Here is a 14,688-nt window from a genome sequence, read left to right as displayed (position 1 = left end):
TCTTTGAAATATAGGGAAAAAAATATTATCACATTGTAATACTTTGTTCTCTCTCTCCTCCTCTTTCTATTTTTTTGTTTTGTTTTGTTTTTGGATGGTTGGTGATTTTATGTTGCTTCTCCTGGTTCCTGTTGATCAGTGGTGTTTGGCCAGTTTGTATTTTTCCAGACATCACTCCACGATGTGGTTGAGGTGTATGATGGGCCAACTCAGCAATCTGCTCTGTTATCTTCCCTCTCAGGATCCCATTCAGGTATCCTTTAATAGAACTGACATGCCTCAGTTATTGACTTAGTACTGATTTTGATGGGTGCTGTAGAGAAAGTTGAGATTTATGTCATCCTTTCTAGGAAACAAATTAAGTTGATAATGTAATCATATTTTTTAAAAAGGAACACAATTAGAAGTTACCAAAAACCAATTGAACTAATAAAAAGCATTAAAAAGAAATACTATGATCTACCTTTGTCCTGGGACTGTTTCCTAGCATAAAATTAATTCAGTTTTGAATTTATTATTTGATTTCGAGACAATATATGTAAAAGTTATTTGGGTAAAAAAATACTGTAAAGAGCTATGCAAATATTTTGTGCTAATAGTCTTTATGATATGTTTATTGTATTATGAAATATTTGAGTTCTTTTAAAAAAAGTTGTATTTATCAATTAAAGATTGTAGTTATAAAGTACATTTGAACTCAACCGTTAGAGACTTTATATCAGTGGCAGTCATTTAAAATTAATTTTGATAGATCACAATTTGAAGTTTTCAAATGGCAGAACATTTTAGTAGACTTTTGTGAGGTTTACTTAATGAAAATTATTTGTGACATCTTAGTGTTTGTTTTGTTGAGTAGGAGAATCACTTCCACTGAGTTCAGGTAATCAGATCACAATTCGATTTACTTCAGTTGGACCAATAACAGCTAAGGGATTTCACTTTGTTTATCAAGGTAAGTGACACAATAGCCTAGAAAAACACTAAGGAATGATATATTCAGATATAATTCTCTGCTCCACATTATTCCTTAAAACCACATATCCATAAATATCTTAAAGATGAATGTTATCTTTTACATTTAAAACACCACTCAAAACCTTGATTACTTCTTTCCCCACCCTCAGTTTAGAATTCTCATTTACCTCCCCTTTTTTACCTCATCATGATTTTAAATTCTCTCTCTCTCTCTCTCTCTCTCTCTCTCTCTCTCTCTCTCTCTCTCTCTCTCTCGTACTTACACTTTCAACTGTCAATATTGCTCATTCATAACATGGCACTACACAAATGTTGTGAATTTCCATCTCTTCTAACTGTGAATATAAGAATAATAATATTTATATCCCAGGACTTCCTACCATAACTCTAGTTCTGGTTCACTTATAATTATAAAGAATTTTATGACTGATACATATTCTATTATTTTTATAGAATCTGATTTTTCAGTACTTCATATTACTATTATAACTTTCTGGGCAATTATCAGTATACTTTATAAAGAAATTGTTCTTTTTTCCCCCTATAATCATTTTCACTCTCCTAAATTTTCAGTTACTTTTATTTTAGATAGTTTTCTTAGAATCACATATGATATTCTTATCTGTCTTATCATAGGTAACTTACCTTAAGTTCTCATTGTAGAATTTTTTTAGTTCCATAATTTGATGTTCTTGTTAAATCCCTTTATCCCACCTTTAATTTGGTTTGAAATTTTTTACTATTTACTAGATAATAATTTGCTCTACAAAGGTATTAGCGGTAGGAAAGGAACTATGAAAATTCAGTTATGTTTTATCAAGTGGAATATGAGAGTAGGTTTACTTGGAAAGTTTGTCAGATCTCATGTAGGTCTTGCTGATCTCTTTAATATATATTCATATACATATATATGTGGGGGGGGTGTTTAAAAAAACATCCTGTTATCATTGAAATTTATTTCAAGCATTATAAAATATCCTAATTGAAGTACATATCAGTGAATTCTTGAAAAGACCTCAAGTTTGATATCCCATTGAGTCAAATTTTTCTATTGTTGTTAATCTGTCTGACATGTTCTGTTGAGCCTGAGTCTATTTTCTTACTTGGAGTTGAAAAAAAAAACAAAGCAAAATACCTTTTTGAAATAGCTAATTCTGTGGTCTTGATACTGAATTACTAAAATACCTTGCCAGGTGTCTGTAATACTGCTTTGAAGTATCAGACACTGAAATAATGAGATGTCAGCTCTCACTATTTAACTCATGTTTTTATAAACAGTATTCTAAGTAAAATTCATCTTTCAGGTTTTATCCCATAAATCTAGATATCTATCAAGATTGCATTTTTATTTTGAACTATATTGACATAATGTAATTCAATTTCAAAGACCACTTTATTTGTTTAAAAGATTTTAAGTATGAATTTTATTTTATTGAAAATACTAAAATATTGACATGTGATCTCATTTAATAGCATTACAATCTGTGAAATCTGAGGAACTTTTAAGACATCTAAATTTTTTGTTTAGATATAAATGAATAATCTTTGAATTATCTATATGTTATAGCATTTGAAAATCTGAGTTTCTTATCAAATGTAAAATTGAAATCAACAATTGTTTGTATGCATGCAGCTGTTCCGAGAACAAGTGCGACACAATGCAGTTCTGTTCCTGAACCAAGATTTGGAAGAAGGATTGGCAATGAATTTGCAGTTGGTTCATTGGTTCTTTTTGAATGTAATCCAGGATACATTCTCTATGGATCCATAGCAATTAGATGTGATACAGTACCCAATTCTTTGGCACAATGGAATGATTCCTTACCAACTTGTGTTGGTGAGTATATAAAGATGTATGTTTTCTGATTATGTGTATTTTAAAGGGATGGATCAAATGAATTTTTTCTTCTTTGATTCCAAAACTCAGTACTTCACTCAAAACTTATTTTTTTCTTTGGTTATTATACATAAAGCTGTAAAATGAAGTGGAAAATTGAGGCAATTATCTTGATAATTCAAGCAAAGATAAAAAGTATTTGATTTGAATTATCAGGATAATTGTCTTAGTTTTCTCTGCTTCATTGCATGTGTGTGTGCAGATATATATATATATTATATATAATATATATGTTATATATATTATATATATATATATACACCTCAGTATTTACATACACCTGTAAAATAATGTCAATGGATTTTTGATATACATTGAAATATGTATATAATAACATTGAAAGAAAAATACATTTCAAAAATGGCTGCCATAGATTTAGAACTTAATGACTTTTATCCATTGTGACATTTCTTTAATCCAATAGGACTGAAATACATATTTGTTAATTTGTATAATGCCTTATATTCAGGTGTAGTGATATTTTCACAACTCAACCTTTTTAGTAGTGTTGCTTATTGTGGATTTTTATACTTTTAGATAAATTTCATAGATTTGAGTTAAAAAAAAGATAAAGTTCCATAATTTGCATATAAAGACCCTAAGGATAGTCTCTGATCTCATTATGTTAATTTGGCTTTATGAAAGGTTTCTAAAACTCATTGTTCTGAAACGCTTTTATTCAACCTGTCTCAAGTGCAAGGCAGTAAAAACTTAAATAATTTGAAAGGTTGGGGAAAGGATTATCTAATTGAATTTTTGGCGTGTCATTTGCAGTTAAACATGTTTTAACCCTTGGTTTTGAATCTCTTCCTAAAATGAATTAATATATTTTCTTATAACAGTAAATATGCTATTTTGAATATAGTTATTTCTTTTACTAAACTTAAAATATATCCAGAAATAGTTTTTTGTTTTTTGTTTTTTTTGCTAGGCAATGGGGTTAAGTGGCTTGCTGAAGGCCACACAGCTAGGTAAAGATCAGAAATAGTTTTTTAAAAAAATAGTTACTACAAGTTCATTGTCTTCTCTTTTATCATGTTACTAAAAGTACAGAAAATAAATTGAGATTAACTGAATATTTACTTCTAATTAATTGAGGTCTTAGTGGTCTTTTAGTTCAACAGAATAGAAGAAAATAAAGCAAAAATTAATTTTAAGATGACCTATTTTCTCTATCTGTTTACATGAATATTGGATGAGTTTTTTAAATAATATATCTTGTCACATACATGATTAAATATTCTGATAATATTTTAACTCTCATGAATCATGTTTGATTAAGTTGACTTTATCTCAGATATGACTAGTCATTGAGTCACTGAGCTTTCATTAAATGCCTACTGTGTTCCATGACTTGTGTTAAGCACTAATGATGCAAAGAAAAGTAGTAAAATAATGGAAAAGTGACTAAACAATAGCAAAAATTTCAGTGCTGAAAGTACCCTAATTATCCTCTGGTCATACTTTCCAGTAGATATATGAATTAATAGAATTTTGAACATGGTCACAATCTTGGAGATCATATTGACCATTAACTTCTTTTTGCAGGTAAGTCAACTGAAGGTCAAAGAGTAAATGACTTAAATAAAATTCTCCAATTATTAGATTATTGAGGAGGATTAAACCATTAATTTCAGTTTTAATCACTCAGCAAACTTAAAGTGCCTACTAAACTACCTCCTCATCAGATTGGAATAAAGTAGAGAATATCAAGAGAATTTTGAACTGAGGAAAAGGAAGACAAGAAAGTTCATGGGCCTGGAATAGATTTTATCACTAAGAGTGTTGGGGTGGGGGGATTTATAAAATTCTAGCATAAAAGAGGTTTGTAACAACCATTATAGAGATTAGGATAAAGAATCAATTAGGTATATATATATATATATATATATATATATATATATATATATATATATATATATACATATGAAAGGATTACCTCACCTATAATGCGGGCCCAGTTAGAATTAGATAGCAAAAAAGGAAAAAAAGGAAAGGGAGGAAGGAGGAAGGGCAGAAAGAGAAGGGGTACACAGGGGAGAGGAGGAAATAATTATTTATATTGGACCTACCATGTGCCAGATCCCATGCTAAGCAATTTTTAATTTCATTTGATCCTTAGAAGATTGTAAAGTAGGTGCTATCCCAATTTTTAGATAGTCAAAGCTGTGGTTTTTCAGTAGTAATGTATGGTTATGACAATTAGGCTAGTAGAAAAGTAAGTGTACACAAATGTAGAGAATCCCCCAAATGTCCACATATATTATTTTTACTCCACCAGCAGAAGAGCATTCTGAACTCATATTGGTTTGGTCAAGCACAGTTTGATGCACTTTGCCTTGTCATTTTGATCTTCTTTGATAATGAAGAATAAGAACCAGTCAGCCTACCAACCCTCTCCTAATTTAGATCTTAGATTGAAATACTGATCTTAACCTATCATAAATTTAAGTAAACCAGTCATCAATCACTTGCTAAGACAAAATATTTTCTCATTATTCAATATAATAGTCACAGATTACAAAATTTTTAGTCTCTGTTTAGTAAGGACAAATTGGTCTTTGGTTCATTGTTTTCCAGACCTCCTGTTTGATTGAACCTTGGGAGTCTTTGAATAGTGGTTATGAGGATATTTCTTTATGAAAAATAAGAATCTCCAATAAATTGGAATTGGTAGAATAATCTTGACCTTGGAATTAGCTAAAAATGTTCACCTTGGAATTAGCTAAATTAGAGTAACTACAACTTAAATTTATCACATTAATTGCCTTTCATGTTATGGTTTCAGAATAGCTCTCAAAAGGTTAGCATTTTTTTTTGCAAGGTAAACGGGGTTAAATGGCTTACCCAAGGCCACACAGCTAGGTAATTATTAAGTGTCTGAGACCTGACTTGAACCCAGATACTCCTGACTCCAGGGCAGGTGCTTTATCCACTACACCACCTAGCTGCCCTGGTTAGCATTTTCTTTTAAGGAATTTTTCTCCCTACAATCAGGGTGATGTCACTATCTGGAAATAGATAGCTTTATCACATTCCAATGACCTGAACTCTAAGGCATAAGCTTTGACTGTTCTAACACTTGTTATCCCTCAGGGTTCAAGGCAAAGATCCACACCTTGGGATTGAAAGGGAGAATAGGGAAGTTATTTTTGGTAATTAGATAGGTTTGACTGATTCAAAACTACAGCATTACCATTATTCAGTTGTCTTTACCACCACCACCACTTTGATGTAGACTATATTTAGACTCTAAAGTCACACTAGCCATCTGTACAAAACCAGATCCATACGGATACACTGGAACAACATATAGTCAACAAAATTAAAATGTTGATGGATTTGCAATCTTATCATTGTGGGTACTCCATCTATTAAAGTAGATTATAATCCTTCATATCCTAAAACATTTCTATGTTCTCACTTAAATCTTCTATAGAAGAACTATCCCATATTCTGGAGGCCTTCTCACATCCTTGATCATTATAATGCCCAAGCTAATCATCTGTTATTCCTTATTCCTAAACACCATATTGGTGCTCATTCTACCTCCTTTGTCATTAATACATTTTTATAATTATCTTTTATGTCAGTCATTATGTGTTTTCAGTTTTTGTTACAAAGATGTAATATATTATTTCCTTGTTCAGACATTTTCAGTTTTATCCAACTATTCATGACCCCATTTGGAGTTTACTTGGCAAAGATATTGGAATGATTTGCCATTTCCTTCTTCAGCTCATTTGACAGATGAGAAAACTGAGTCAAACAGGATTGAATGGCTTGACCAGGATCACATAGCTAGTAGTGTCTGAGAACAGGTTTGAACTCAGGAATATGAGTCTTCTTGATTCTACTCGAGACACAGTTTCCCATTGACCATCTATCTACCCTATATTACATCCTTCTTATGTCCATTACTGTCTTTGCCATTTTCCTTAAGGCCATATAAAATGACAATTCTATATAGGTTAGTTTCTTTATTCTTTATTTAAAAATCTATTTATTTATTTTCATCCATATGCACATGTATATTTTTAAGTTACAAAATTTCCTTCCACTCTCCCTTCCTACCCCTCCACCCCTACCTCAGTGGCAGAGTCAGGATAGCATTGTACATAAATATTTTGATAAACATGTTTACAGATTATTAATTTTCAGTATTAGGAATTAGGATTAAGGGAAAGACACACATAAGAGATAATTTTTATAAAGTGTTCATGGGATTCTGAAGGATTGGTTTTGTGTGTGTCTGTGTGTGTGTGTTGTTTTGTTTTGTTTTCTTTTCTTTTTCTTCCTATGGATGGGGGATAATATAGTCCATAGTGAGTCTAATACAGTTGTCTTACACTGAAAGGAGATTAGTTTCTTCTTAATATTGAAACTCCTTGAAATATCATGGCAGGAATAGCATAATACAGCAGAAAACAAATGACCCTCAGCACTGTTTGGAAAAGAAGCAGTCTTAGTAGATGTTAGGAGATAGCAATCTGTTTTCTTATTTTTTCCCCTCCTACTCCCCTTTTCTACATTGTTAATCTTGTCACTACAAATCAATATCTCTCACAATATTCTCTCCACTATTCCCCTTTTCGTCTCAAAGAAGCTCCCTGTAATTGAACCATCACCACTTCTCACCTAATCAGAAATAATTTTGCATCTAATTGGTGTCATTAAGATTTGTTTATCTATAGGCATTATTAACCGCCTATCTTTCTTCTATTCCCCCATCATGAATATAAGCTATATGAAGACAACAATTCTATCATTATATTCTTTGTCCCTAGTACATGGTTTTTCACCTAGGAGGTACTTAATAAATGGTTCTTACGTTTAATAACATTAGCCCTGGATTGATAACAAGGCAAAGTAAGAAGTATGAAGAGATTTGGGGCCAGGAGAGAAGTAGGATTGGAGTCAAGTAGCTTCTTAGCAACCCTAAGCTGAGGGAGAAAGGAACCAAAATCTGAGGTAAGATATAACAATTTTTGTGGCCAGGAGATATTCAGAAGAGGCTGCAATAGGGTAATCATTCCTATACCAGGTTTGTATCTAAGGCATGTATAAGAAAGTTGATAATCCCAAAATAATTTTAAAGCCTTATAGAGTTCTCCTTTATCTACTATAGACAAAAACACATTTTAAATGTAGTCCTTAAATTTATATATATAAATATAAAATAGAGATGCTTTAACTTTTGAAGAATTATAACATTCAGAACCCTTGTGATGGTCATAGATGGCTAGTTAGAATTCACAATGCCTTCAGACTGAGAAAATTACCAACAACTCTTGGAGATTTAGAGGGAGAGATTAGACCTCATTGCATTTGTAGGGAACTTACAGGTAAAGAAACTGTCCTCTAACAATATGAATTGGTACCTTGTCTGAAATTTAGTATCTCAAGAAAATTGCCCAGAACACTGAATTGTTAAGTGACATGCCCTGAGGTCCTAAAATCGAAAAGTTTCCCAGGTAAGACTTGAACCCAGGTAATAAATTTCTGAGTAAAGCTCTCTAAACACTACAATCAGTTGTCTTTCTTTGAGGATTGTAGTATAGCTATAATAAGTATAATCTTAGTTTTAAACAAAGATTAAGCTACTTGACTAAGATCGAAATTCAATCTTAGACTTCATGGTTGCAACTTCTGTATTTGTGCCATCCAAAAGCCAAAAGACCCTTCTACTAAGAAGGTGGTTACAGACTCAAAGAATTTATTATTACATGTGTACTTTTATTCCTGTGCCAATAAAAGTTGTGAAATACAAATAAATTGGAAATTGCATTGGATCACATCATTTTAATAATCGAAGTGCTAGACATAGATATGACTGTACTAAATTGCATCAACTCCATAGTGAATTTTAAATATTCTTTTGCAGAGAGCAGGAATCAATCATTCTGCTTGCTCCTACTTTTACCAGTAATTATTTAGGTACTTTACATGGCACTGACCTTTAATTTGTTCATGTAGGTGATGACAGATTTGATCAGTTACATAAGTATAAAATGAAGTGATTCTATTCATTCCAGTTGCATTTGCCTCCCATTTAACTGACTGCTTCAGATTTGTGATAAAATAGGACACAAGACTGGAAAGTAGTGTCCATCATTGTGGGAACAAAGCATTTCATCAATCATATTAAAAGCTTCTTTCTAGGCAATCTCTCTCTCTCTCTCTCTCTCCTCATTTTCAGAGTATTCTGTAGTCACATTCATATTATATACTAAAATACTAAGATTTTTATTTATGAATTACTCCTAAAAGACTTAGCATTTCACATCTTTCCAGGTATTATAAATGCAATTATAAATTAAAATTAGCTATGTATTGATGTATACCATAATCAAAGAAATGTTAAGCTTAGTATAGTCTACCAACTCACCAGGGTGTAGAGTCTTCTGACAGGACTCTCTAAAGACAGTTCAAAGAATCAAAATATACATAACTCTGTACATATTATAAGGGATTGTAATAATTTTCCCTTGTTACATTACTTTATTATTTTAAGTTATTGTGCATGGTATCTCCCCTCCCCAAAATGGAAAATTTTAAATCACATTTAATTTTAAGAAATAATGACAGTTTAAGGTGATTAAAAAATATGATTTTCTTGATAATATCAGTGATTAAAAACAGGAGTTTGCTATCTAAATATCATAAAATCTCTTTCTTTAAAATAGATTTAAGAGCAAATAATAATATATATAATAAAATTAATAATATTAATATCAATAATAAAATAGTAATAAATGTAAATAATAATAGCAACAACTTAAGTTTTAGTATATTAACTTTTATATATAGCTACAGTAAAATAGCCTACTTTCCATTCCCTGTTTATGACATTTTATTTGTAGCCTCCATGACTTTGTAATTTTCCTTGTCTCAAGAATGCTCTCCTCTGCCTCTTGGAAATATTAGTTTCCTTTAAAGCTTAAATTATATCCTATCTCCTTATTTTAAAAAAAAAATTCTTAATTCTCTCAGTTGTTAGTTCCCAATCAGAATTCACTTTGTATTTATTTTGCATACAACCTGTATTTATTTTTCCTATGAACTTGTAGTTCATAGACTCTTTGAATACAGACAATGTCTCACTTGTATTTTTATCTAAATTATTTCTTTCCACAGGCTTAGATTATTTACCTTTTGGTGGCAATTATGTCATAAATTGAGCTTGCAATTCACTAAAACCCCAAGGCATTGTTTCAGAACCACTGCTAGAATTATGTTATGATAAAACATTTTGTTTTTATTTTTGCAAGGCAAATGGTGTTAAGTGGCTCGCCCAAGGCCGCACAGCTAGGTAATTCTTAAGTGTCTGAGGCCAGATTTGAACTCAGGTACTCCTGACGCCAGGGCCGGTGCTTTATCCACTGTGTCACCTAGCCACCCCATGATAAAACATCTTACAGGGGTCTTTTAAGTTTTGCTAAAGATTTTGCATATATTTTTATCCTTGATGATCACAATACTATGAAGTAAATGTGATTAGTGTCCCCATTTTACAGATAAGGAAACTGAGACTGAAATAGATTAAGTGACTAGCCTAGGGATACACATCTGCTCACTGTGGGAAAGGAATAAGTATTTACACTGACTATGTGATATAATTTCATTTGATCCCCCTAACAGCTCTATGATATTGTTATTTAATCATTTTCAGTTGTCTAATTCTTTTTTGACTCCATGTAGGGTTTTCTTGACAAATATAGTACAATGGTTTGTCATGTCCTTCTCCAGCTCCTTTTACAGATGAGGAAACTAAGGTAAACAAGTTTAAGTTTTTTTCCTGGAGTAACAAAGCTAGTGTCTGAGATTGACTTTGAATTCAGTTTTTCCCGACCCCAGACTCAGCAGTTTATCTACTGTTCTACTTTGCTGCTCTAAGAGGAAGGTTCATTTTACAGATTAGTAAACCATAGCAAATAGAAGCAAAGTGATTTTCCGAGAGTCACGTAGCATCATATAGATTATCCTGACTTTTTCAGTTTCTCAGGCAGAATTTGAATTGTCTTCTCTGACTCTAACACCAGTTCAACTAGATATCTTCTGTTAGTACTGTTCCCTCTATGTCATACAAGGGATGATTTTATAAATTCATATGTAATTTTTGTTGTTAATTCATTCAGGCAGTTTGACTCTTTGTGATCCCTTGGACTATATTCCAGACCTTTCTATCCTGCACTATCTCCCAAATTCTGTTCATGTCGTGATATTATTTGAAAGTCTCATCCTCTGCTGTCCCCTTCTCCTTTTGCCTCCAACCTTTCCCAGAAAAGACTTCAACCAATCTTTTCTAATGACGCCTGTCTTCTCATTGTGTGGCCAAAGTATTTAAGCTTCACCTTCAGTATTTGTCCTTCCATTGAGCAGACTGAATTGATTTCATTAAGTATTAACTGATTTGCTCTCCTTGCTGTTCAAGGAACTCTCAAAAGTCTTCTCCAACCCCATAGATCAAAGCATTAATCTGTGGCACTCAATTTTCCTATTAATTTAACTCTTTCAGTCTGACAAAGCCATAGCTTTCACAACATGGAACTTTGTTGGCAAGGTGTTCTCTCCTTTTTATTATGCTGTCCAGATTTACCATAGCTTTCATTCCATTGAGCAACTGTATGTTAATTTTCCTGACTGAAGTCACTATATGAAGTGATCTTTGATCTCAAGACTATAAAATCTGACATGTTTCCACTTATTCTCCCTCTATTTGCCAGGAAATAACAGAATCATTTGCCATGATCTTTGGTTTTGCTTTGTTTGTTTGTTTTTTAAGGTTAAACTTCAAGAGAGCTTTTACATTCTCCTCTTTTGCACTCATCAAGAGAGTTCTTAATTTTTCTGCACTCTCTGCCATCAGAGTGATACTGTCTGCATCTCTGAAATACTTGATATTTTTCCCAGCAACTTTAATTCTGTCTTTTGATTAATCAAGTCTGTCATTTCATAAGTTGTATTCTGTATTTAAATTAAATAAATAAGGTGACACTATATAAAACCTTGTTGTAAAGCCTTTCCCAATATTAAGTCAATCAGTGTTACATGATTGAGTCTGACTATTGCTTCTTAACCTGGATACAGATTCCCCAGAAGACAGATGAGATGATCTGGAACTCCCATCTCTTTGAGGACTTGCTACATCTTGTTGTATTCCACAAAATCAAAGGATTTAGTCAGTGAAGTAGAAGTAGATGTTGGGGTGGCTAGGTGGCACAGTGGATAGAGCACCAGCCCTGGAGTCAGGAGGACCTGAGTTCAAATACGGCCTCAGACACTTAATAATTACCTAGCTGTGTGGTCTTGGGTGAGCCACTTAACCCCATTTGCCTTGCAAAAATCTGAAAAAAAAAGGGAAGAAGTAGTTGTCCTTGCTTTTTTCATAATCCAGAGAATGTTGACAATTTAGTCTCTAGTTCTCTCCCTCTTTCAAAACATGTATACTTTTCTGTTAATTCTTGGTTTGCATGTAGCTAAAACCTAACTTGAAGAATATTAAGCATACTTGCAGGTGTATGAAATGAGGGCAATTGTTAGATAATTTGAACATTATTTGGCATTGCCCTTTTTTTTTGAATTGGAACATAAACTGATATTTTTACAATCCAGTGAATACTGTTGAGTTTTCTAAATTTGCTGGCATGTTTAGTGCAGCACTTTAAAACAGCATAATCTTTTAGAATTTTAAAGAGTACAACTGAATTTCCTTCACCTACAATATACTTATTATTAGCAATGGTTTGTAAGGTCCACTTGACTATTCTCCAGGATGTCTTGTTCAACATCCATAACCATTGTGTTTATCCCATTCTGGTTCCTAGATTTTCTAAATAACCACATCATCTTTATTTACATTATGATTAGCCCTTTCTTACCCAATTTACCAAATTTTATCCTTATGAATATTCTTTCAGAGCAACATTTTAGTCATGAGACCCATCTCACCAAGTATTATGATAAGTATGAATTTAAATGTTTCCTGGCACATGTAACTCTATTTTACCTTGCTTAGCATCCATATTTATGATCAAAGATCTAACTTCATGGATTTATTTCTGACTCCTTTCTTGAATTTTTCTTCTGGATATTTTTGGTATCTATTGAATCTCAAAATTATAAAATTTCACAATTAAGACATACTCTGGTAGTCATTTTATATAATCATAATCTTTAAAAAAAAATCTAAGTACAACACAGTCAGTTAGTTTTTCTCTAAGTTTTTCTTAAAGACCCCCAATGAAGAGTGATCATTAATTCCTAAGGTATTTCTTTCCACTTTTTAAAAAGCTCTAGTTCTAAGGGTATTAAGAAGTTTTTCTTATGTCAATTTGCTACTTTGAAACTCATAATCAATAATATTAATTCTATCCTCTGGACTCAAATAGGATAAGTCTTAAAAATAAGTGAACCAATAGCAATGAAATTAAGGAACTCTTGAGTGAGAGAACACTCTCTACCAATTGAAATATGCAAATATACTGCAATTTAGCATCTTAAAAAGATGCCTGAGAGGTTAAGTGACTTAAAATCATAGGATACTGGATAGAGATTTTGAAGGGACATCTGAAGTCATTTGGATGAATTTCCTCATTTTACAGGGAGGTCCAGTGACTAGCCCAAAGTCAAGAAGCCAGTATATGCTAGAATTAGTACTTAAACCTAGAGCTACTTTAAAGTGAAGTTGCCTCTTTCTCTGGTAACATATTTTAATTTTTTTATTTTATGTATTTCTTTCCATCCTCATGTACATGCATATTTCCAAGTTGCAAAATTTCCCTCCACCCTCCCTTCCCACCCCCCTCCCCTCAGCAGAGAACAGTCAGGTTAGCATTTTACATACATATTTTGTTAAACATGTTTACAAATTAGTATTTTTTGGCATGAGGAATTAGGATTAAAGGAAAGTGATGCATAAAAGATAACTTTTATAAGTGTTCATCAGATTTGGAAGGGTTGGTTTTTCTTCTGTATGTTTTACTTTATTTTGTTTTTCATCTTCTGGTTGGAGATAATATAGTTTGTAACCAGTCAAATACAGTTGTCCTAGCTCTCTGGACTGCTTAGAGGAACTGCTTCCATCCAGGTTGTTCATCTCAAAATGCTGTGTACATTGTACTCTTGGTTCTACTCCCTTCACTCAGGCTCAGATCCCATAAGTCATTCCATACTTGTCTAGAGGCCAATCATTTATGGTTTCTTATTCCATAGTATTCATGTACCATAACTTGTTTAGCTATACCCCAATTCTTTGCCACTATAAAAAGAACTGCTATAAATATTTTAGAACATGTAGGATTTTTCTCATTTTTTTATAATTTCTTCTGGATATAGACCTAGAATTGGAATTGCTGGGCCAAAGGGTATGAACAGTTTTATTGCTCTTTAGGCATAGTTCCAAATTGCTTTCCAGAAAGGTTGGATTCGTTCAAAATTTATCCTACCACAACCTCTCCATCAACTGATCATCTTCCCTGACAGTGGAAGGTTTTAAGTCTCAGTGCTGTTCAGGTTCCTAAAGCTCAACAAAAGCATCAGTCCCAGCAACTAGATAGCAAGCCAACAGGGAAGGTCCCAACCCCAAGTCTGAACCCTGGGAATACTGGGGCAAAAGATAGGAGTGGGTGGGGAAAAAATCACTGCTTAGACAGATCCCAGATATAAAGAAGAAATAACCTCTGCAAAGGCAAGGCCTAAACTGCATAGGCAACATCTTGGCCAATAACAAGCCAGAGATCAGACTCCAGTCTCATCATTAAAAGCTTGGCTCTATACTCCCTATACCCAAGTGGCAAAGCTAAAACAGCAAAGAT

The 14,688-nt window shown here is 32.6% G+C and overlaps 1 protein-coding gene across 1 annotated transcript in view; it reads left to right on the top strand.

Annotated features, from left to right (window-relative positions):
* Nucleotides 1–14,688, top strand: part of CSMD3 (CUB and Sushi multiple domains 3) — a 639,662-nt gene that overhangs the window by 323,843 nt on the left and 301,131 nt on the right. Inside the window, exons 19-21 of the mRNA XM_074202120.1 lie at nucleotides 140–253; nucleotides 857–952; nucleotides 2,609–2,812. Coding sequence (XP_074058221.1) covers nucleotides 140–253; nucleotides 857–952; nucleotides 2,609–2,812 — 414 coding nt within the window. The remainder of the gene's footprint in view (nucleotides 1–139; nucleotides 254–856; nucleotides 953–2,608; nucleotides 2,813–14,688) is intronic.

The sequence above is a fragment of the Macrotis lagotis genome, chromosome X (genome assembly GCF_037893015.1).
Source record: "Macrotis lagotis isolate mMagLag1 chromosome X, bilby.v1.9.chrom.fasta, whole genome shotgun sequence".
NCBI classification, from domain to species: domain Eukaryota; kingdom Metazoa; phylum Chordata; class Mammalia; order Peramelemorphia; family Peramelidae; genus Macrotis; species Macrotis lagotis.
The sequence above is the reverse complement of the archived record's forward strand: the minus strand, read 5'-3'. Positions and strand labels throughout refer to the sequence as shown.